The sequence below is a fragment of the Salmo salar genome, chromosome ssa15 (assembly GCF_905237065.1).
Source record: "Salmo salar chromosome ssa15, Ssal_v3.1, whole genome shotgun sequence".
Classification (NCBI taxonomy): domain Eukaryota; kingdom Metazoa; phylum Chordata; class Actinopteri; order Salmoniformes; family Salmonidae; genus Salmo; species Salmo salar.
The window spans coordinates 109420205-109446054 of NC_059456.1; the positions used below are offsets into that span (position 1 = coordinate 109420205).

The following is a 25850-nucleotide window of genomic DNA, read 5'->3' on the forward strand; positions in this document are numbered from 1 at the left end:
CAGAAGTTTACTAAGGGTTGGTAACAGGCTGATTGGTCGGCTATTTGAGCCAATAAATAAAGGGGGCTTTACTATTCTGAGGTAGCAGAATGACTTTTGCTTCCCTCCAGACTTGGGGGCACACACTTTCTAGTAGGCTTAAACTGAAAATATGGCAGATAGGAGTGGCAATATTGTCCACTATTATCCTCAGTAATTTTCTATCCAAGCTGTCAGACCCCGGTGGCTTGTCATTGTTGATAGACAACAATAATATTTTTGTCTTGTCTTTCCTAATTTGTTTATATATACTTGGATGTGTAGTGTCAGTGCATTTGAGCGTTGGTAAATTCGTCAGTTGTTCTGCATTCCGGCACACTCAGACGAGTGTGGTCTGAAATCAGAGTAAATAGCCAGAGCGAATTTACCAGCTTCGTCTATCAACAGTTGTCGCAGTGACATCAAGAACATTCCATTGAAATGGTTACTTGCATAGTGGAGTATTTTGTTAAGACACGTAGCTAAACAATGAACCATAATCCAAATGTATGACGTCCTGCATGAATCTACAACCATGTTCCTAACCATGTAGCTAGCTAACATTAGGCTATAACTAGCAAAGCAAATGACTCTGAGATACAAATAACATTACTACACAGATCATACACATAATATTAGCTAGCTAACAGTACACTTTAACTTGAAATGAAAAATGACTTTCCGACTAAATTAGAAATGAGTAATATCCAGAAATGTAGCTAGCTAGACTATCTTACCCGAATACATGGATGGACGCTTCTCCCTCTCTGTCACGGATGCCATGGTTGCCCTTTAGTTTGAAGATGTAATCCAGACTGGTGTTTTCGCCATCTCCTTAGCTATCGTACTCTAATTCCATTGACTTCAAAACTTGGTCCTCCAGAAAGTGGAGAGCAACACTTATGCAGTTCTACTACGCGATATATATATATATATAAAAAGCTGCATTAGAAAGGATTACCTACCCATACTGACCAGTTCCAATAGACAGAAGCGTACTAAATGGCAGACCAATCAGAACTCATCACCTATCATGTCCAGCCCACTCATTATCTCTTATTCATCTTTACAGAAGGCGACCACAACCCTACCAGACAAACACCAGACAGTCATCTCCTCAGGCCATCACAACCCTGCCAGACAAACACCAGACAGTCATCTCCTCAGGCGACCACAACCCTACCAGACAAACACCAGACAGTCACCTGTACCCTGTCTGGTAGGGTTGTGGTGGACTGAGGAGATGACTGTCTGGTAACTGTCTGGTAACTGTCTGGTGACTGTCTGGTAGGGTTGGGGTCAGGATTGTTTTAAAATCAGATCCTGCTACCCTCTGCAGGTGTGTGTGTGTGTCTAAACATTGTGTCCGGTCTGGTTTCCTAGGTGATAACCCCAGAGGAAATCGTTGACCCCAATGTAGATGAACATTCCGTGATGACATACCTGTCCCAGTTCCCCAAGTCCAAACTGAAACCTGGCGCACCCCTTTGTCCCGGACTCGACCCCAAGAATGCCTGCGCATATGGACCAGGTACACCGTTCATCATCAAATATATGTTTTATTTGTCACATACACCAGACAGGTGTTTTTTTTACAAGGTCAGTCATAGTAGTACGACGCCCTTGGAGCAATTTAGGGTTAAATGCCTTGCTCAAGGGCACAACGGAGTATTTTTCACCTTGTCTGATCAGGTTTTCGAACCTGCGACTTCTTGGTTCCTGGCCCAACGCTCTAACCGCTAGGCTACCTGCCGCCCCACCACCCACCCACTACTACCACCACCATATAAAAATATAAGTGTGCAATAACCCATCACAATGTCGCTTTGATTCTCTCAATCTCTCTCTCTCTCCCTCTCTCTCTTTCTCCAGGTATCGAGCCAGTAGGTAACGTTGTGATGAAGAAGGCGGTGTTTACAGTGGAGACAATCAGTGCTGGGATGGGAGAGGTCCTAGTGCATGTAGAGGACCCTGCCGGACACAGAGAGGAGGTATACACTCGCGCACACACACACACCGCGTAAACATATTGTCTTTCTGTTCTCTCTGTGTGTCATCTCTGTCTCTCTGTATCATCTCTGTCTCTATCGCTGTGTGATATCTCTCTCTCTCTGTATCTCTGTGTGTCATCTCTGTCTCTCTGTATCATCTCTGTCTCTATCGCTGTGTGATATCTCTCTCTCTCTCTGTATCTCTGTGTGTCATCTCTGTCTCTCTGTATCATCTCTGTCTCTATCGCTGTGTGATCTCTCTCTCTCTGAATCTCTGTGTGACATCGCTCTCTCAATTCAATTCAAGGGCTTTATTGTCATGGAAAACATATGTTAACATTGCCAAAGCAAGTGAAACATAATAAACAAAAATGAAATAAACAATAAAAAGTAAACATTACACTTACAGAAGTTCCAAAAAGAATAAAGAAATTTCAAATGTCATATTTTGTCTATATAGAGTGTTGTAATGATGTACAAGTAGTTATTGTACAAAAGGGAAAATAAATAAATATAAATATAGGTTGTATTTACAATGGTGTTTGTTTGTTCTTCACTGGTTGACCTTTTCTTGTGGCAACAGGTCACAATTCTTGCTGCTGTGATGGAACACTGTGGTATTTCACCCAGTAGATATGGGAGTCCATCACAATTGGGTTTGTTTTCACATTTTTTGTGGATCTGTGTAATATGAGGGAAATATGTGTCTCTAATATGGTCATACATTTGGCAGGAGGTTAGGAAGTGCAGCTCAGTTTCTACCTCATTGAAAATCAAAAGAATTCAGCCAAGACCTCAGAAAAAATATTGTAGACCTCCACAAGTCTGGTTCATCCTTGGGAGCAATTTCCAAAAGCCTGAAGGTTCCACGTTCACCTGTACAAACAATAGTACGCAAGTATAAACACCATGGGACCACGCAGCCGTCATACCGCTCAGGAAGGAGACGCGTTCTGTCTCCTAGAGATGAACGTACTTTGGTGCCAAAAGTGCAAATCAATCCCAGAACAACAGCAAATGACCTTGTGAAGATGCTGGAGGAAACAGGTACAAAAGTATCGATAACCACAGTAAAACGAGTCCTATATCGACATAACCTGAAAGGCCACTCAGCAAGGGAGAAGCCACTGCTCCAAAACCGCCATAAAAAAGCCAGACTACGGTTTGCAACTGCACATGGGGACAAAGATTGCACTTTTTGGAGAAATGTCCTCTGGTCTGATGAAACACAAATACAACAGTTTGGCCATAATGACCATCGTTATGTTTGGAGGAAAAAGGGACAATGACCCCAAGCATATTTTCAAAGTTGTGGTAAAATGACTTAAGGACAACAAAGTCAAGGTATTGGAGTGGCCATCACAAAGCCCTGACCTCAAATCCTGTAGAAAATGTGTGGGCAGAACTGAAAAAGTGTGTGTGAGCAAGGAGGCCTACAAACCTGACTCAGTTACACCAGCTCTGTCAGGAGGAATGGGCCAAAATTCACCCAACTTATTGTGGGAAGCTTGTGGAAGGTTACCCAAAACGTTTGACCCAAGTTAAACAATTTAAAGGCATTGCTACCAAATACTAATTGAGTGTATGTAAACTTCTGACCCACTGGGAATGGGATGAAAGAAATAAAAGCTGAAATAAATAATTCTCTCTACTATTATTCAGACATTTCACATTCTTAAAATAAATTGGTGATCCTAACTGATCTAAGAAAGATCATTTTTACTCGGATTAAATGTCAGGAATTGTGAAAACCGAGTTGAAATGTATTTGGCTGAGGTGTATTTAAACTTCCGACTTCAACTGTATACTACAGGTAACATATCATTACATACTAAGGTGTACTATATGTTGAAGAAAGTGGGGCTTAAGCTGCATCCTTGTCATTCCCCACGGCCCTGTGGAAAGAAATGTGTGTTTTTTGTTTGTGTATATGGATTTTATAATGTCATATGTTTTTTCCCCAACACCATTTCCATCAAGGTGAATATTTTTCACCTTGTCTATTTTTCACCTTGTATTTTTCACCTTTCACCCTTATGCCAAATTGAGTCAATCTTTACCTTTTTTTAGGTTTGTTTGTTTGTCAATTACGGTGTGCAGGGTGAATATGTGGTCTGTCATTCGGTAATTTGGTAAAAAGACAATTTGACATTTGCTCAGTACATTGTTTTTCAATTAGGAAATGTAAGAGTCTGCTGTGAATGATAATGCGGCAGCGTAGCCTAGTGGTTAGAGCGTTGGACTAATAACTGAAAGGTTGCAAGTTCAAATCCCTGAGCTGACAAGGTACAAATGTGTTCTGCCCCTGAACAAGGCAGTTAACCTCTCTAGGGTATGTGGGACGAAATCGTCCCACCTAGTCAACAGCCAGTGGAATCGAGTGGCGCGATATTCAAATACCTTAGAAATGCTATTACTTCAATTTCTCAAACATATGACTATTTTACACCATTTTAACCTGTTGGGTATAGGGGGCAGTATTTGCACGGCCGGATAAAAAACGTACCCGATTTAATCTGGTTACTACTCCTGCCCAGTAACTAGAATATGCATATAATTGTTTGATTTGGATAGAAAACACCCTAAAGTTTCTAAAACTGTTTGAATGGTGTCTGTGAGTATAACAAGCATTTCATAAGTGTCAAAGGCTTTTATTGACAATTACATGAAGTTGATGCAAAGAGTCAATATTTGCAGTGTTGACCCTTCTTTTTCAAGACCTCTGCAATCCGCCCTGGCATGCTGTCAATTAACTTCTGGGCCACATCCTGACTGATGGCAGCCCATTCTTGCTTGGAGTTTGTCAGAATTTGTGGGTTTTTGTTTGTCTACCCGCCTCTTGAGGATTGACCACAAGTTCTCAATGGGATTAAGGTATGGGGAGTTTCCTGGCCATGGACCCAAAATATCGATGTTTTGTTCCCCGAGCCACTTAGTTAACACTTTTGCCTTATGGCAAGGTGCTCCATCATGCTGGAAAAGGCATTGTTCGTCACCAAACTGTCCCTGGATGGTTGGGAGAAGTTGCTCTCAGAGGATGTGTTGGTACCATTCTTTATTCATGGCTGTGTTCTTAGGCAAAATTGTGAGTGAGCCCACTCCCTTGGCTGAGAAGCAACCCCACACATGAATGGTCTCAGGATGCTTTACTGTTGGCATGACACAGGACTGATGGTAGCGCTCACCTTGTCTTCTCTGGACAAGCTTTTTTCTGGATGCCCCAAACAATCGGAAAGGGTATTCATCAGAGAAAATAACTTTACCCCAGTCCTCAGCAGTCCAATCCCTGTACCTTTTGCAGAATATCAGTCTTTCCCTGATGTTTTTCCTGGAGAGAAGTGGCTTCTTTGCTGCCCTTCTTGACACCAGGCCATCCTCCAAAAGTCTTTGGCTCACTGTGCGTGCAGATGCACTCACACCTGCCTGCTGCCATTCCTGAGCAAGCTCTGTACTGGTGGTGCCCCGATCCCGCAGCTGAATCAACTTTAGGAGATGGTCCTGGCCCTTGCTGGACTTTCTTGGGCGCTCTGAAGCCTTCTTCACAACAATTGAACCGCTCTCCTTGAAGTTCTTGATGATCCGATAAATGTTTGATTTAGGTGCAATCTTACTGGCAGCAATATCCTTGCCTGTGAAGCCCTTTTTGTGCAAAGCAATGACGACGGCACGTGTTTCCTTGCAGGTAATCATGGTTGACAGAGGAAGAACAATGATTCCAAGCACCAACCTCCTTTTGAAGCTTCCAGTCTGTTATTCAAACTCAATCAGCATGACAGAGTGATCTCCAGCCTTGTCCTCGTCAACACACACCTGTGTTAACGAGAGAATCACTGACATGATGTCGGCTGGTGCTTTTGTGGCAGTGCTGAAATGCAGTGGAAATGTTTTGGGGGGATTCAGTTAATTTGCATGGCAAAGAGGGACTTTGCAATAAATTGAAATTCATCTGATCACTCTTCATAACATTCTGGAGTATATTAAAATTGCCATCATACAAACTGAGGCAGCAGACTTTGTGAAAATGTATATTTGTGTCATTCTCAAAACATTTCGCCACGACTGTATGTGCGAAGTTTCAGATGGATAACCTGAAAAATTTGTGAACAACAAGACTTTTAGTGTAAAGTCCCCAGGTACATTTGGGCAAATCATGAAGAAGACATTCGCATTCATATTCCATTTTTCTACAAGAATATCGTCAAATCTGTATACTTTGACTTTGATTTAGCTTTCCAAGTATTAGTAGTCATATTATAAGTTCAACACTTGCAAAACCCATTTGCAATATCCTTATAATTTTTGTCCAAAATGAAAAGGCATGCTGTTGTACAAGATTAGAAGCTACATTTTACGACACATATATGGTTTCCAGATACTCCCGTAAAGCCTTAGCTCATTGGCTAGCTAGCTAGCTTTGTTTGGCCCTTATTCGTGCTTATTTGACAAAGATAGTTGTTCAAGTGATGGGCCGCCCGCGTCATCGGCGTGCCATTAAGGCGTTGCTCTCTGACAAATATGGTGTCCTATAGGATATACTACATCCATAATGAAATAGTGAAGTCTTGTTACCTTCTAGGATCTCTGAGGAATACATACGAATGTGATTTGACTCGTTCAAACAACGCTTAGGGTGAGATTTTCACAGATTCTTTTGTTTGCAAATTGAACGAGTGGAAATACAAAATCAATCGTGTGTGCTATATGGACCTTTTTAGGATATGAAAAAGGATTTTGTCTAACAACATGACACTTCATGTTATCTCTGGGACCCTTTGGATGATAAATCAGAGCAAGATTTCAGAATGTAAGTACACATTTCACCTTCACAGGTGAATATATCAAACCTATCGCGTTGAAAAAAGTGTTTTGTTAGGAGCTCTCCTTAAACAATAACATAGCATTTTTTCCGCAGTAATAGCTACTGTAAATTGGACAGTGCAGTTATATTAACAAGAATTTAAGCTTTCAGCCGATGTAAGAAACTTCTATGTACCGACATTTGTTGTTACTCTAAAATCTGCGGCCTTGACACAACGTGCTGCACGATTTACACCTGTCCTGTTGACAGAACGCCGATCCTTATCCATGGGGTACTGTATTGTAATGAGTTCTCCACAGGGATAAGCCATGGGGGATTTAAAGGCCGCTGCATTTGGGTGGGACGGGGTGGCTGTGAAACTCTCCTGCCGTCTCTCACTTCACACTTCAGTGCTAATTGCAGCCAGTTCTGTTCTGTCCTAGCAGCTTGGTAGCTTAGTAGCCTTATTTAAAATAAACTTAAGGATCCGCCCCTTTTTCCAATTTTCGCCTGAAATGACATACCTAAATCTAACTGCCTGTAGCTCAGGCCCTGAAGCAAGGATATGTATATTCTTGGTACCATTTGAAAGGAAACACTTTGAAGTTTGTGGAAATGTGAAAGGAATGTAGGAGAATGTAACACAATAGATCTGGTAAAAGATAATACAAATAAAAAAAACAACAGTTCTTTTTTTTTTTTTTGTACCATCTTTGAAATTCAAGAGAAAGGCCATAATGTATTATCCCAGCCCAGGTGCAATATACATTTTGGCCACTAGATGGCAGATGTGTATGTGCAACGTTTTAGGCTGATTCAATGAACCATTGCATTTCTGTTCAAAATGTTGTATCAAGACTACCCAAATGTGCCTAATTTGGTTATTAATAACTTTTTATGTTCAAAATTGTGCACTCTCCTCAAACAATAGCATGATATTCTTTCACTCTAATATTTACTGGAAATCAGACAGTGCAGTTAGATTAACAAGAATTTAAGCTTTCTGCCAATATCAGATATGTCTATATCCTGGGAAATGTTCTTGTTACTTACAACCTCATGCAAAAATTACACAAAATTACCTACAGACTATTGTCTTTTACTTGTCGGCTTCAGAAGTAGGTTCAGACTGAACATTTGTGTTGGATGGTATTTCCAGGTTCCACTGTGTTTCTTCTTCATGTCTTGGTTTGGTAGAAGTTTTTTCTTGATAGTCCTTGGTAGTAGTAGTCCATTCAGGTAATTTTGTCCAAAATTAAGGTTTTAGGTCTGGAATTTTCATTTGGATTGAAGGTTTTAATGTTGAGGTTAGTATCCCGTATAAGTCCTTGCGAAAAATTCAAGTTTATCTACATGTATCCAACTCTAATTCTCTCTATGTATCCTCCTATCAGGCCAAAGTGACAGCCAACAATGACACGAACCAAACCTACTCTGTCTTCTACATACCTAAGGTCACTGGGATGCACAAGGTACACTTTCTATTCTATCCTTAACCTAACCTTAACCTTTATTCCTAACCTATCCTAACCTTAACCCTTATTCCGAACCTACCCTAACATTAACCCTTATTCCGAACCTAACCTAACCTACCCTAACCTTAACCCTTATCCCTAACCTACCCTAACCTTAACCCTTATTCCTAACCTTAATGCTTATTCCTAACCTACCCTAACCTTAACACTTATTCCTAAATGACTCTACCCTAACCTTAGCCCTTATTCCTAACCTACCCTAACCTTAACCCTTATTCCTAACCTAATATACCCTACTCTAACCTTAACCCTTATTCCTAACCTACCCTAACCTTAACCCTTATTCTTATCCTAACCTATCTTAACCCTTATTCCTAACCTAATATACCCTACTCTAACCTTAACCCTTATTCCTAAATGACTCTACCCTAACCTTAACCCTTATTCCTAACCTAATATACCCTACTCTAACCTTAACCCTTATTCCTATTCTACCCTAACCTAACCTTAACCCTTATTTCTACCCTAACCTTAAACCTTATTCCTAACCTAACCTACCCTAACTAACCCCTTATTCCTAACCTACCCAAACCTTATCCCTTACTCCTAACCTACTTTAACCTTAACCTATGTTCCTAATCTACCCTACCCTAACCGTAACCCTTATTCCTAACCTAATCAACCCAAACCTTAACCCTTACTCCTAACTTAACCTACTCTAACCTTAAACCTTATTCCTAACCTAAATTAACCTAATGTAACCTTAAACCTTATTCCTAACCGACCTAAACATACCTAACCTTAGCCCTTATTCCTACCCTACCCTAACCTTAACCCTTACTCCTGACCTAACCCTAAGCCTTATTCCTAACCTAATATACCCTACCCTAACTTTAAACCTTATTCCGAACGTAACCTACCCTACACTAACCTTAACCCTTATTCCTGACCTAACCTCAAGCCTTATTCCTAACCTACCCTACACTAACCTTAACCCTTATTCCTAACCTAAGCCTTATTCCTAACCTAATTCACCCTACCCTAACTTTAAACCTTATTCCTAACTTAACCTACCCTACCCTAACCTTAGCCCTTATTCCTAACCTACCCTAACCTTAACCCTTATCCCTAACCTACCCTAACATTAACCCTTATTCCTAACCTTAATGCTTATTCCTAACCTACCCTAACCTTAACACTTATTCCTAAATGACTCTACCCTAAACTTAACCCTTATTCCTAACCTAAGCCTTATTCCTAACCTAATTCACCCTACCCTAACTTTAAACCTTATTCCTAACTTAACCTACCCTACCCTAACCTTAACCCTTATTCCTAACCTAATATACCCTACCCTAACTTTAATCCTTATTCCTAATGTAACCTACCCTAACCTTAACCCTTATTCCTGACCTAACCTCAAGCCTTATTCCTAACCTAACCTAACATAACCTTAACCCTTATTCCTAACCTAATATTCTCTACCCTAACCTTAACCCTTATTCCTGACCTAACCTTAACCCTTATTCCTTCCCTACCTTAACGCTTATTCTTAATCTACCCTAACCTACCTTAACTCTCATTCCTAACCTACCCTAAAAGTAACCCTGATTCCTAACCTCACCTGACCTACCCTACCCTTAACCCTTATTCCTGACCTACCCTAACCTTAACCCTTAATCCTAACCTAACCTAACCCTAATGTTGTTCTTAGGTTGCCCCCTTAAACCCAAAGTCCTATATGACATGCTGTGTATTATTGTCAGGTGATGGTGTTGTTTGGTAACTCTGTGTTTTACTAGGTGACGGTGCTGTTTGCAGGGCTTCACATCAATAAGTCTCCTTATGAGGTGGATGTGGGGATGGCTCAGGGAGACAGCAGTAAAGCCACAGCCCAGGGACCTGGACTAGAACCTTCCGGAAACATCCCCAATAAGACCACATACTTTGACGTCTACACCGCAGGTACCAACTGTTTTCTCAGCCATTGAATCTGAGCAGTTTCCTTCCTCTCTGGCAGCTCAGTTAGTAAGGATGACTGTATATTTATCGCTTTTGGCTGGTTTGTGTGTTACGTGTGTTTATGTGTATATATTGAGTGTACACTGAGTGTACAAAACATTAGGAACACCTGTTCTTTCCATGACATAGACTGACCAGGTGAATCCAGGTGAAAGCTATCATCCCTTTTTTGATGTCACTTATTAAATCCACTTCAATCAATGTAGATGAAGTCCATTCCTCAACAAATTGAGGGAGAAAAAGGGGGTGCAACTAATATTAGGAAGGTGTTCCTAATGTTTTGTACACTTAGTGTATATTATATATTGCAGGGAAAGACACCATGATTCATACACATCAGTCCATTTCCTTCCCACTTCTTTCAGAAAAAAGAATGTACATACAATATATTAGTATGGTGCTAAGGCTCTCCAGGTGTCCAGGTGCTAAGGCTCTCCAGGTGTCCAGGTGCTAAGGCTCTCCCTGTCTCCAGGTGCTAAGGCTCTCCCTGTCTCCAGGTGCTAAGGCTCTCCCTGTCTCCAGGTGCTAAGGCTCTCCCTGTCTCCAGGTGCTAAGGCTCTCCCTGTCTCCAGGTGCTAAGGCTCTCCCTGTCTCCAGGTGCTAAGGCTCTCCCTGTCTCCAGGTGCTAAGGCTCTCCCTGTCTCCAGGTGCTAAGGCTCTCCCTGTCTCCAGGTGCTAAGGCTCTCCCTGTCTCCAGGTGCTAAGGCTCTCCCTGTCTCCAGGTGCTGGTGTGGGAGAGGTAGAGGTGGTGATCATGGACCCAGCGGGTCAGAAGGACGTGGTGGTGTGTCAGATAGAGGATAAAGGCAACAGTTCGTACCGCTGCACCTACAAACCCACCCTGGAGGGGGCCCACACCATCTACATTACATTCGCTGGCGGACAAATCAGCAAGAGCCCCTTCGCTGTCAACATAGGAGAGGGTGAGACAGGAGGGGGGAGGGAGGGGAGGGGGAAATCAGCAAGAGACCCTTCACTGTCAACATAGGAGAGGGTGAGACAGGAGGGGGAGGGAGGGGAGGGGGAAATCAGCAAGAGACCCTTCACTGTCAACATAGGAGAGGGTGAGACAGGAGGGGGGAGGGAGAGGAGGGGGAAATCAGCAAGAGACCCTTCGCTGTCAACATAGGAGAGGGTGAGACAGGAGGGGGAGGGAGAGGAGGGGGAAATCAGCAAGAGACCCTTCACTGTCAACATAGGAGAGGGTGAGACAGGAGGGGGGAGGGAGAGGAGGGGGAAATCAGCAAGAGACCCTTCGCTGTCAACATAGGAGAGGGTGAGACAGGAGGGGGGAGGGAGAGGAGGGGAAGATCAGCAAGAACCCCTTCGCTGTCAACATAGGAGAGGGTGAGACAGGAGGGGGGAGGGAGAGGAGGGGGAAATCAGCAAGAGACCCTTCGCTGTCAACATAGGAGAGGGTGAGACAGGAGGGGGAGGGAGAGGAGGGGGAAATCAGCAAGAGACCCTTCGCTGTCAACATAGGAGAGGGTGAGACAGGAGGGGGAGGGAGAGGAGGGGGGAAATCAGCAAGAGACCCTTCACTGTCAACATAGGAGAGGGTGAGACAGGAGGGGGGAGGGAGAGGAGGGGGAAATCAGCAAGAGACCCTTCACTGTCAACATAGGAGAGGGTGAGACAGGAGGGGGGAGGGAGGGGAGGGGGAAATCAGCAAGAGACCCTTCACTGTCAACATAGGAGAGGGTGAGACAGGAGGGGGGAGGGAGAGGAGGGGGAAATCAGCAAGAGACCCTTCACTGTCAACATAGGAGAGGGTGAGACAGGAGGGGGGAGGGAGAGGAGGGGGAAATCAGCAAGAGACCCTTCACTGTCAACATAGCAACACATGAAACAGAATTAGTTTCCATATCTAGTGTTTGTGTTTCTAGTCTGTGTTTCTAGTCTGTGTTTCTAGTGTTTGTGTTTCTAGTCTGTGTTTCTAGTCTGTGTTTCTAGTCTGTGTTTCTAGTCTGTGTTTCTAGTGTTTGTGTTTCTAGTCTGTGTTTCTAGTGTTTGTGTTTCTAGTCTGTGTTTCTAGTCTGTGTTTCTAGTCTGTGTTTCTAGTCTGTGTTTCTAGTCTGTGTTTCTAGTCTGTGTTTCTAGTGTTTGTGTTTCTAGTCTGTGTTTCTAGTGTTTGTGTTTCTAGTCTGTGTTTCTAGTCTGTGTTTCTAGTGTTTGTGTTTCTAGTCTGTGTTTCTACTGTCTGTGTTTCTAGTCTGTGTTTCTAGTCTGTGTTTCTAGTCTGTGTTTCTAGTGTTTGTGTTTCTAGTCTGTGTTTCTAGTCTGTGTTTCTAGTGTTTGTGTTTCTAGTCTGTGTTTCTACTGTCTGTGTTTCTAGTCTGTGTTTCTAGTCTGTGTTTCTAGTGTTTGTGTTTCTAGTCTGTGTTTCTAGTCTGTGTTTCTAGTGTCTGTGTTTCTAGTGTCTGTGTTTCTAGTCTGTGTTTCTAGTCTGTGTTTCTAGTGTCTGTGTTTCTAGTGTCTGTGTTTCTAGTCTGTGTTTCTAGTCTGTGTTTCTAGTGTCTGTGTTTCTAGTCTGTGTTTCTAGTGTTTCTGTTTCTAGTCTGTGTTTCTAGTCTGTGTTTCTAGTGTCTGTGTTTCTAGTGTCTGTGTTTCTAGTCTGTGTTTCTAGTCTGTGTTTCTAGTCTGTGTTTCTAGTGTCTGTGTTTCTAGTCTGTGTTTCTAGTGTCTGTGTTTCTAGTCTGTGTTTCTAGTCTGTGTTTCTAGTCTGTGTTTCTAGTGTTTGTGTTTCTAGTCTGTGTTTCTAGTCTGTGTTTCTAGTGTTTCTGTTTCTAGTCTGTGTTTCTAGTGTCTGTGTTTCTAGTGTCTGTGTTTCTAGTCTGTGTTTCTAGTCTGTGTTTCTAGTGTCTGTGTTTCTAGTGTCTGTGTTTCTAGTCTGTGTTTCTAGTCTGTGTTTCTAGTCTGTTTCTAGTGTCTGTGTTTCTAGTCTGTGTTTCTAGTCTGTGTTTCTAGTCTGTGTTTCTACTGTCTGTGTTTCTAGTGTCTGTGTTTCTAGTCTGTGTTTCTAGTCTGTGTTTCTAGTGTTTGTGTTTCTAGTGTCTGTGTTTCTAGTCTGTGTTTCTAGTCTGTGTTTCTAGTCTGTGTTTCTAGTGTCTGTGTTTCTAGTGTCTGTGTTTCTAGTATGTGTTTCTAGTGTCTGTGTTTCTAGTCTGTGTTTCTAGTGTCTGTGTTTCTAGTCTGTGTTTCTAGTCTGTGTTTCTAGTCTGTGTTTCTAGTCTGTGTTTCTAGTCTGTGTTTCTAGTGTCTGTGTTTCTAGTCTGTGTTTCTAGTGTCTGTGTTTCTAGTCTGTGTTTCTAGTCTGTGTTTCTAGTCTGTGTTTCTAGTCTGTGTTTCTAGTGTCTGTGTTTCTAGTCTGTGTTTCTAGTCTGTGTTTCTAGTGTCTGTGTTTCTAGTGTCTGTGTTTCTAGTCTGTGTTTCTAGTGTCTGTGTTTCTAGTGTCTGTGTTTCTAGTGTCTGTGTTTCTAGTCTGTGTTTCTAGTCTGTGTTTCTAGTGTCTGTGTTTCTAGTCTGTGTTTCTAGTGTCTGTGTTTCTAGTCTGTGTTTCTAGTGTCTGTGTTTCTACTGTCTGTGTTTCTAGTCTGTGTTTCTAGTCTGTGTTTCTACTGTCTGTGTTTCTAGTCTGTGTTTCTAGTCTGTGTTTCTAGTCTGTGTTTCTAGTGTCTGTGTTTCTAGTCTGTGTTTCTACTGTCTGTGTTTCTAGTCTGTGTTTCTAGTCTGTGTTTCTAGTCTGTGTTTCTACTGTCTGTGTTTCTAGTCTGTGTTTCTAGTCTGTGTTTCTACTGTCTGTGTTTCTAGTCTGTGTTTCTAGTCTGTGTTTCTAGTGTCTGTGTTTCTAGTGTCTGTGTTTCTAGTCTGTGTTTTTAGTGTTTCTCTTTCTGTGTTTCTAGTGTTTGTTTATAGGGTTTCTGTTTCCAGGGTTTCAGTTTCTAGTGTTTCTGTTTCTAGTGTTTGACACAACGTTTCTGTCTGTTTGTTATGTTCTCTCCCTCTCCTCCTTTCTCTCCTGTCTGACTGTTCATTCACTTGCTCTTTCTCTCTGGATGATTCTGCGTTCCCTGGTCTCTCCTCACTCTCTCTGTCTCTCTCTCTCTCTCCCTTGCTATATCTCTTTCTATCTCTCTCTAGAAGGATGGAGGGATGGTATCTCCTCTCTCTCTCTCTCTCTCTCCCCCTTGCTATCTCTTTCACACTCTCTCTCTCTGTCTCTCCCCTTTGCTATCTCTCTTTCACTCTTTCTGTCTCTCTCTCTCTCTCTAGAAGGATGAAGGGATGGTATCTCTTCTCTGTCTCTCCTCCTTGCTATCTCTCTATCTCTGTCTCTCTGTCTCTCCTCCTTGCTATCTCTCTGTCTCTCGTCTCTCTGTCTCTCTGTCTCTCTGTCTCTCTGTCTCTCTGTCTCTCTCTCAAGAAGGATGGAGGGATGGTATCTCTCTCTGTCTCTCTGTCTCTCTGTCTCTCGTTTCTCTGTCTCTCGTCTCTCTGTTTCTCTCTCTAGAAGGATGGAGGGAGGGTATCTCTTCTCTCTGTCTCTGTGTGTGTCTTATACCATTCATCCTTGTGACTCATCCTCTCTCAGACTGGTGTGTCATCTCGCTCAAAACACACAGACACACACACACACACACACACACACACACACACACACACACACACACACACACACACACACACACACACACACACACACACACACACACACACACACACACACACACACACACACACACACACACACACACACACACACAGCCATCGCACCCCATTGTGGTGTGTGACAGTGATTCAGCGGGGCCTTGTATAGGAGTTCTGCTTCCTGAGGAGATAATGCATCACTTTCTGCTGTGGTCAAAGACAGACAAACTCGGGATGAGAGGGAAGGGAAGATGAGAGGAGAAGGATTTAAAGTTACAAATAAGGACAGATAAAGGAGGCAATGTTACGTTTACTCCTCTCTCACTCTGTCTCTCTCTGTCTCTCTCTGTCTCTCTCTTTCTCTCTCTTTCTCTCTCACTCTTTCTCTCTCTGTCTTGGTCTCTCTCTCTGTCTTGGTCTCTCTCTCTGCGTCTCTCTCTCTGCGTCTCTCTCTCTCTCTCTCGATCTCCTGGCAGTTGTTGTCCTCATCCTTCAGTTTCTATTCAAACTATGTGTTCAATTCTATGTATTAAACTCTAAACCCCCCCCACCCCTCTCCAGCTTGTAACCCCAGCCTGGTTCGGGCTAAGGGTCGTGGTCTCCAGCCTAAAGGCCTCAGGGTGAAGGAGACAGCTGACTTCAGAGTCTTCACCAAAGGAGCTGGGAATGGAGAACTCAAAGTCACCATCAAGGGCCCCAGTGAGTCTACTACACTACCCAGCAGGCTATATGTTTAATAAACTATACTACCCAGCAGCCTATATGTTTAATAAACTACACTACCCAGCAGCATATCTTTTTGATAAACTACACTACCCAGCAGGCTATATGTTTAATAAACTACACTACCCAGCAGCATATATTTTTGATAAACTACACTACCCAGCAGCCTATATGTTTAATAAACTACACTACCCAGCAGGCTATATGTTTAATAAACTACACTACCCAGCAGCATATATTTTTGATAAACTACACTACCCAGCAGCCTATATGTTTCATAAACTATACTACCCAGCAGCCTATATGTTTGATAAACTACACTACCCAGCAGCCTATATGTTTAATAAACTACACTACCCAGCAGGCTATATGTTTGATGAACTACACTACCCAGCAGGCTATATGTTTAATAAACTATACTACCCAGCAGCATTTCTGTTTAATAAACTACACTACCCAGCAGCCTCTTTGCTTTAGAAACTACATTACCCATAGCCTTTTTGCTTCATACACTACTTGTGTGCAGATATGAATGGTCTGGATAGGTATATGCAGTGTAGTGGTAAAGTTTCCACCATATGAAGATGAAAGATCTCTCTCTCTCTCTCTCTCTGTGAGTGCAGAGGGCCTGGAGGAGCCATGTAAGATGAAGGATGTTGGAGACGGAGTGTTTGGGTTTGAGTACTACCCCACCACCCCCGGAACATACAGTATAACCATCACCTGGGGAGGACAGCACATCCTCAGCAGGTAACACACACAACACATCCCCCCAGGTAACACATCCCCCCCAGGTAACACATCCCCCCAGGTAACACATCCCCCCCCCCGGTAACACATCCCCCCCAGGTAACACATCCCCCCAGGTAACACATCCCCCCAGGTAACACATCCCGCCAGGTAAGACATCCCCCCAGGTAACACATCCCGCCAGGTAACACATCCCGCCAGGTAACACACACATCCCCCCAGGTAACACACACCCCCCAGGTAACACCCCCCCAGGTAACACATCCCCCCAGGTAACACATCCCCCCAGGTAACACACACATCCCCCCAGGTAACACACACCCCCCCAGGTAACACCCCCCAGGTAACACATCCCCCCAGGTAACACATCCCCCCAGGTAACACATCCCCCCATCCCCCCAGGTAACACATCCCCCCCATCCCCCCAGGTAACACATCCCCCCAGGTAACACATCCCCCAGGTAACACATCCCCCCAGGTAACACATCCCCCCAGGTAACACATCCCCTAGGTAACACATCCCCCCAGGTAACACATCCCCCAGGTAACACATCCCCCAAGGTAACACATCCCACCCATCCCCCCAGGTAACACACACCCCCCAGGTAACATCCCCCCAGGTAACACATCCCCCCAGGTAACACATCCCCCCAGGTAACCCATCCCTCCAGGTAACACATCCCCCCAGGTAACACATCCCCCCAGGTAACACATCCCCCAGGTAACACATCCCCCCAGGTAACACATCCCACCAGGTAACACATCCCCCAGGTAACACAACCCCCAGGTAACACATCCCACCCATCCCTCCAGGTAACACACCCACCCAGGTAACACATCCCCCCATCCCCCCAGGTAACACATCCCCCCAGGTAACACATCCCCCCAGGTAACACATCCCCCCAGGTAACACATCCCCCCAGGTAACACATCCCGCCAGGTAACACATCCCGCCAGGTAACACATCCCCCAGGTAACACATCCCCCCAGGTAACACATCCCACCATCCCCCAGGTAACACATCCCCCCAGGTAACACATCCCCCCAGGTAACACATCCCACCATCCCCCCAGGTAACACCCCCCCAGGTAACACATCCCCCCAGGTAACACATCCCCCCAGGTAACACATCCCCCCAGGTAACACATCCCCCCAGGTAACACATCCCCCCCAGGTAACACATCCCGCCAGGTAACACATCCCCCAGGTAACCCATCCCCCAGGTAACACATCCCCCCAGGTAACACATCCCACCCATCCCCACAGGTAACACATCCCCCCAGGTAGCACATCCCCCAGGTAACACATCCCCCCAGGTAACACCCCCCCAGGTAACACATCCCCCCAGGTAACACATCCCCCCAGGTAACACCCCCCAGGTAACACATCCCCCAGGTAACACATCCCCCCAGGTAACACATCCCCCAGGTAACACATCCCCCAGGTAACACATCCCCCCAGGTAACACATCCCCCCAGGTAACACATCCCCCAGGTAACACATCCCCCAGGTAACACATCCCCCCAGGTAACACATCCCGCCAGGTAACACATCCCCCCGGTAACACATCCCCCCAGGTAACACATCCCCCAGGTAACACATCCCCCAGGTAACACATCCCCCCAGGTAACACATCCCCCCAGGTAACACATCCCCCAGGTAACACATCCCCCAGGTAACACATCCCCCCAGGTAACACATCCCCCCAGGTAACACATCCCGCCAGGTAACACATCCCCCGGTGACACATCCCCCAGGTAACACATCCCCCCAGGTAACACATCCCCCCAGGTAACACATCCCCCCAGGTAACACATCCCCCCAGGTAACACATCCCCAGGTAACACATCCCCCCAGGTAACACATCCCCACAGGTAACACATCCCCAGGTAACACATCCCCCCAGGTAACACATCCCCACAGGTAACACATCCCCCCCCAGGTAGAAGCCAAGGTAATTCCAAATGGTTCGCATACTTTTTCTTGCCACTGTACATTTGATAGTCATTTACCTGTCTCTTATCCAGTGCGACTAAGTCAGTTCCTTCAACTAAGTCAGTTCCTTCAACCACATATCACAGTCTTCTAAATAGCTGCTATCATCTTTCAAATAGCTTTTTTGTTCCACAACCGAATAAATAAAGACTGCTGTAATGCTGTCGCTGACTGATGATGCTGTAATGCTGTCGCTGACTGATGATGCTGTAATGCTGTCGCTGACTGATGATGCTGTAATGCTGTCCCTGGATGATGATGCTGTAATGCTGTCGCTGACTGATGATGTAATGCTGTCGCTGACTGATGATGCTGTAATGCTGTCGCTGACTGATGATGCTGTAATGCGGTCGCTGACTGATGATGTCACTTCCGGGTTGTAGCCCGAAGGAGGTGCAGATTGGTTCGGAGGCAGGGCCACAGAATGTGCGTGCCTGGGGGCCTGGCCTGGAGATCGGCATTATGGGTAAATCTGCCGACTTCGTGGTTGAGGCCGTCGGAGACAACGTGGAAACACTGGGTAACACACACACACACACACACACACACACACACACACACACACACACACACACACACACACACACAGACCCTGTGTGTCCTGATCAGAAGGTGTGTGTGTTCTGATCAGAAGGTGTGTGTGTGTGTGTCCAGGTTTCTCGGTGGAGGGTCCGTCCCAAGCGAAGATCGAGTGTGACGATAAGGGCGACGGGTCATCTGACGTGCGATACTGGCCAATGGAATCAGGAGAGTATGCGGTGCATGTCCTCTGTAACAACGAGGACATCCAGCACTCTCCCTTCATGGCTGAAATCACTGCTGCTCCGAACAAGGACTACTACCCTGATAAGGTACGTGTGTGTGTGTGTGTGTGTGTGTAGATTACTTTATTGTCCATAATATGGTTGAAACATGGTGAGTAACAGCGTAGCTCCCTGGAGCAGTGGTAGAAGTGCCTTGCTCGAAGGCATCTATGACTTGACACCAGCAATCGTTCTTTTTCCGACACATCCCACCAGATTTTCCCTGTCAGACCCGTTATAATCTCCACCCGGCACAGCCAGAAGAGGACTGGCCACCCCTCATAGCCTGGTTCCTCTCTAGGTTTCTTCCTAGGTTCTGGCCTTTCTAGGGAGTTTTTCCTAGACACCGTGCTTCTACACCTGCATTGCTTGTAGTTTGGGGGTTTTAGGCTGGGTTTCTGTACAGCACTTTGAGATATCAGCTGATGTAAGAAGGGCTATATAAATACATTTGATTTGATTTGAACTGGTAACCCTCTGATTGTGTTTAATGATGTGTGTGTGTGTGTGTGTGTGTGTGTGTGCGTGTGTGTGTGTGTGTGTGGGGGGGGGGGTTGTGTGTGTGTGTGTGCGTGCGTGTGTGTGTGTGTGTGTGTAGGTGAACGTGCATGGTCCAGGTCTACAGAGTAGTGGTCTAGCTGTGGGGAAACAGACTGAGTTCACCGTCGACGCCAAACTAGGAGGCAAAGCCCCTCTCAAGATCCTGGCCCAGGTACGTCTGCTTAGCAGACTCAAGCTTCATTTATACCTTACATTCGCAACGCTAACTGAAATAATGATCCTGAGTACTCTGTCAAGTTTATACTTGACATATATTAGGGTTATTATGGTGAATTCAGAACAAGTGGGATGGTAGCGTTCCACTTCGAGAATATCCGGTGAAATTGCGAAATTCAAAATACAGAAATACTCATAAACATTCATAAAGCATACAAGTGTTATACATCGGCTGAAAGATTAACTTCTTGTTAATCCAGCCGCTGTGTTAGATTTCAGAAAGGCTTTACGGCGAAAGCATACCATGCGATTATCTGAGGAAAGCGTCCCGCTTACAAAAGCATACAAACATTTTCCAGCCAAGTAGATTAGTCACGAAAGTCAGAAATAGCAATAAAATGAATCACTTACCTTTGATGTTCGTTTTGTTCGATAAAGTCCCTCTTTATATCCAAAAAACTCTGTTTTGTTGGCGCGTTTTGTTCAGTAATCCACTGGCTCAAAGGAGATCACAACAGGCAGACGAATAGATCCAAATAGTACAGGTAAAGTTCGTTGAAACATGTCAAACAATGTTTTTTATTAATCTCAGGTTGTCTATTGTCTTTATAATCGATAATATTTCAACCAGACAACAGCGTATTCAATACAAAGGAAAAAGAACGGCGGGCGTGCTCCCGGTCGTGCTCGCAAAAAGCTCTGGTTCATTCCACCGACCACTCAGATAATGTTGTCATTCTTACTCATTTTTCAGAATAAAAGCTTGAAACAATTTCTAAAGACTTGACATCTAGTGGAAGCCATAGGAACTGCAATCTAGGTCCCATCCGTTTATATGGTGGATAGGCTTTCAATGGAAAAACACTCAATTCAAAAGAATGCCACTTCCTGGATGAATTTTCCTCAGGTTTTCGCCTGCCATATCAGTTCTGTTATACTCCACAGACATTATTTTAACAGTTATGGAAACTTTAGAGTGTTTTCTATCCAATACTACCATGCATATGCATATCCTAGCTTTTGGCCTGAGTAACAGGCAGTTTACATTGGGCACCTCATTCATACAAAATTCAAAAAACTGCCCCCTACCCAAGAGAGGTTAAATTAGGGTTATTAGGTTGAATTCAGAACAAGTGGGACACTATATTAGGGTGATTAGGGTGAATTGAGAACATGAGGGACACCATATTATGGTTATTAGGGTAAAATCAGAACAAGTGGGACATTATATTAGCTTGATTAGTGTGAACTCAGAAAAGGGGATCATATATTAGGGTTATTTGGGTAAATTCAGAAATAGTGGGACACTATATTAGGGTGATTAGCACCATGCTCTCCTATTATATCTACTCAATGCTGTCCTACTATAGCTACTCCATGCTGTCCTACTATAGCTACTCCATGCTGTCCTACTATAGCTACTCCATGCTGTCCTACTATAGCTACTCCACACTGTCCTACTATAGCTACTCCATGCTGTCCTACTATAGCTACTCCATGCTGTCCTACTATAGCTACTCCATGCTGTCCTACTATAGCTACTCCACGCTGTCCTACTATAGCTACTCCATGCTGTCCTCCTATAGCAACTCCATGCTGTCCTACTATAGCTACTCCATGCTGTCCTACTATAGCTACTCCATGCTGTCCTACTATAGCTGCTCCAAGCTGTCCTGTCCTACTATAGCTACTCCATGCTGTCCTACTATAGCTACTCCATGCTGTCCTACTATAGCTACTCCATGCTGTCATACTATAGCTACTCCATGCTGTCCTACTATAACTACTCCATGCTGTCCTGTCCTACTATAGCTACTCCATGCTGTCCTACTATAGCTACTCCATGCTGTCCTGTCCTACTATTGCTACTCCATGCTGTCCTACTATAGCTACTCCATGCCCTCCTGTCCTACTATAGCTACTCCATGCTGTCCTGTCCTACTATAGCTACTCCATGCTGTCCTACAATAGCTACTCCATGCTGTCCTACTATAGCTACTCCATGCTGTCCTACTATAGCCACTCCATGCTGTCCTACTATAGCTACTCCATGCTGTCCTCCAATAGCAACTCCATGCTGTCCTACTATAGCTACTCCATGCTGTCCTACTATAGCTACTCCATGCTGTCCTACTATATCTACGCCATGCTGTCCTACTATAGCTACTCCATGCTGTCCTGTCCTACTATAGCTACTCCATGATGTCCTACTGTAGCTACTCCGATGCTGTCCAGTCCTACTATAGCTACTCCATGCTGTCCTACTATAGCTACTCCATGCTGTCCTACTATAGCTACTCCATGCTGTCCTGTCCTACTATAGCTACTCCATGCTGTCCTGCTATAGCTACAACATGCTGTCCTACTATAGCTACTCCATGCTGTCCTACTATAGCTACTCCATGCTGTCCTACTATAGCTACTCCATGCTGTCCTACTATAGCTACTCCATGCTGTCCTACTATAGCTACTCCTTGCTGTCCTACTATAGCTACTCCATGCTGTCCTACTATAGCTACTCCATGCTGTCCTACTATAGCTACTCCATGCTGTTCTGCTATAGCTACTCCATGCTGTCCTACTATAGCTACTCCACTCTGTCCTGCTATAGCTACTCCATGCTGTCCTGCTATAGCTACTCCATGCTGTCCTACTATAGCTACTCCATGCTGTCCGACTATAGCTACTCCATGCTGTCCTGTCCTACTATAGCTACTCCATGCTGTCCTGTCCTACTATAGCTACTCCATGCTGTCCTACTATAGCTACTCCATGCTGTCCTACTATAGCTACTCCATGCTGTCCTGTCCTACTATAGCTACTCCATGCTGTCCTACTATAGCTACTCCATGCTGTCCTACTATAGCTACTCCATGCTGTCCTACTATAGCTACTCCATGCTGTCCTATTATATCTACTCCATGCTGTCCTACTATATTTACTCCATGCTGTCCTGTCCTACTATAGCTACTCCATGCTGTCCTACTATAGCTACTCCATGCTGTCCTACTATAGCTACTCCATGCTGTCCTGTCCTACTATAGCTACTCCATGCTGTCCTACTATAGCTACTCCATGCTGTCCTACTATAGCTACTCCAAGCTGTCCTGTCCTACTATAGCTACTCCATGCTGTCCTACTATAGCTACTCCATGCTGTCCTACTATATTTACTCCATGCTGTCCTGTCCTACTATAGCTACTACACACTGTCCTACTATAGCTACTCCATGCTGTCCTCCAATAGCAACTCCATGCTGTCCTGTCCTACTATAGCTACTCCACACTGTCCTACTATAGCTACTCCATGCTGTCCCACTATAGCTACTCCATGCTGTCCTCCTATAGCTACTCCATGCTGTCCCACTATAGCTACTCCATGCTGTCCTACTATAGCTACTCCATGCTGTCCCACTATAGCTACTCCATGCTGTCCTACTATAGCTACTCCATGCTGTACTACTATAGCTACTCCAAGCTGTCCTGTCCTACTATAGCTACTCCATGCTGTCCTACTATAGCTACTCCATGCTGTCCTACTATAGCTACTCCATGCTGTCCTACTATAGCTACTCCATGCTGTCCTACTATAGCTACTCCACACTGTCCTACTATAGCTACTCCATGCTGTCCTACTATAGCTACTCCATGCTGTCCTGTCCTACTATAGCTACTCCATGCTGTCCTACTATAGCTACTCCATGCTCTCCTACTATAGCTACTCCATGCTGTCCTACTATAGCTACTCCATGCTGTCCTGTCCTACTATAGCTACTCCATGCTGTCCTACTATAGCTACTCCATGCTGTCCTACTATAGCTACTCCATGGTCTCCTACTATAGCTACTCCATGCTGTCATGTCCTGCTATAGCTACCATTTGCTGTCCTACTATAGCTACTCCATGCCCTCCTGTCCTACTATAGCTACTCCATGCTGTCCTACTATAGCTACTTCATGCTGTCCTACTATAGTTACTCCATGCTCTCCTACTATAGCTACTCCATGCTGTCCTACTATAGCTACTCCAAGCTGTCCTGTCCTACTATAGCTACTCCATGCTGTCCTACTATAGCTACTCCATGCTGTCCTGCTATAGCTACTCCATGCTGTCCTACTATAGCTACTCCATGCTGTCCTACTATAGCTACTCCATGCTGTCCTACTATAGCTACTCCATGCAGTCCTACTATAGCTACTCCATGCTGTCCTACTATAGCTACTCCACACTGTCCTACTATAGCTACTCCATGCTGTCCTGTCCTACTATAGCTACTCCATGTTGTCCTACTATAGCTACTCCATGCTGTCCTGTCCTACTATAGCTACTCCATGCTGTCCTACTATAGCTACTCCATGCTGTCCTACTATAGCAACTCCATGCTGTCCTACTATAGCTACTCCATGCTGTCCTCCTATAGCAACTCCATGCTGTCCTACTATAGCTACTCCATGCTGTCCTACTATAGCTACTCCATGCTGTCCTACTATATCTACGCCATGCTGTCCTACTATAGCTACTCCATGCTGTCCTGTCCTACTATAGCTACTCCATGCTGTCCTACTATAGCTACTCCATGCTGTCCTGTCCTACCATAGCTACTCCATGCTGTCCTCATATAGCTACTCCATGCTGTTCTACTATAGCTACTCCATGCTGTCCTGTCCTACTATAGCTACTGCATGCTGTCCTACTATAGCTACTCCATGCTGTCCTACTATAGCTACTCCACACTGTCCTACTATAGCTACTCCATGCTGTCCTACTATAGCTACTCCATGCTGTCCTACTATAGCTACTCCACACTGTCCTACTATAGCTACTCCATGCTGTCCTGTCCTACTATAGCTACTCCATGCTGTCCTACTATAGCTACTCCATGCTGTCCTACTATAGCTGCTCCATGTTCTCCTACTATTGCTACTCCATGCTGTCATGTCCTGCTATAGCTACTATTTGCTGTCCTACTATAGCTACTACATGCCCCCCTTTCTACTATAGCTACTCCATGCTGTCCTACTATAGCTACTTCATGCTGTCCTACTATTGCTACTCCATGCTCTCCTACTATAGCTACTCCATGCTGTCCTACTATAGCTACTCCATGCTGTCCTGTCCTACTATAGCTACTCCATGCTGTCCTACTATAGCTACTCCATGCTGTCCTGCTATAGCTACTCCATGCTGTCCTACTATAGCTACTCCATGCTGTCCTACTATAGCTACTCCATGCTGTCCTACTATAGCTACTCCATGCTGTCCTACTATAGCTACTCCATGCTGTCCTACTATAGCTACTCCATGCTGTCCTGTCCTACTATAGCTACTCCACACTGTCCTACTATAGCTACTCCATCCCGTCCTGTCCTACTATAGCTACTCCATGTTGTCCTACTATAGCTACTCCATGCTGTCCTGTCCTACTATAGCTACTCCATGCTGTCCTACTATAGCTACTCCATGCTGTCCTACACTAGCTACTCCATGCTGTCCTACTATAGCTACTCCATGCTGTCCTACTACAGCTACTCCATGCTGTCCTACTATAGCTACTCCATGTTCTCCTACTATTGCTACTCCATGCTGTCATGTCCTGCTATAGCTACTAATTGCTGTCCTACTATAGCTACTCCATGCTCTCCTGTCCTACTATAGCTACTCCATGCTGTCCTACTATAGCTACTTCATGCTATCCTACTATAGCTACTCCATGCTCTCCTACTATAGCTACTCCATGCTGTCCTACTATAGCTACTCCATGCTGTCCTGTCCTACTATAGCTACTCCATGCTGTCCTACTATAGCTACTCCATGCTGTCCTGCTATAGCTACTCCATGCTGTCCTACTATAGCTACTCCATGCTGTCCTACTATAGCTACTCCATGCTGTCCTACTATAGCTACCCCAATGC

At 44.7% G+C, this 25850-nt stretch overlaps 1 protein-coding gene across 1 annotated transcript in view; it reads left to right on the forward strand.

Moving 5' to 3' along the window:
- Positions 1-25850, forward strand: part of flna (filamin A, alpha (actin binding protein 280)) — a 227559-nt gene that overhangs the window by 54477 nt on the left and 147232 nt on the right. The window contains exons 4-13 of the mRNA XM_045696120.1: positions 1402-1549; positions 1891-2009; positions 8202-8279; positions 10085-10247; positions 11027-11227; positions 15513-15650; positions 16298-16424; positions 18803-18939; positions 19074-19270; positions 19821-19934. Coding sequence (XP_045552076.1) covers positions 1402-1549; positions 1891-2009; positions 8202-8279; positions 10085-10247; positions 11027-11227; positions 15513-15650; positions 16298-16424; positions 18803-18939; positions 19074-19270; positions 19821-19934 — 1422 coding nt within the window. The remainder of the gene's footprint in view (positions 1-1401; positions 1550-1890; positions 2010-8201; positions 8280-10084; positions 10248-11026; positions 11228-15512; positions 15651-16297; positions 16425-18802; positions 18940-19073; positions 19271-19820; positions 19935-25850) is intronic.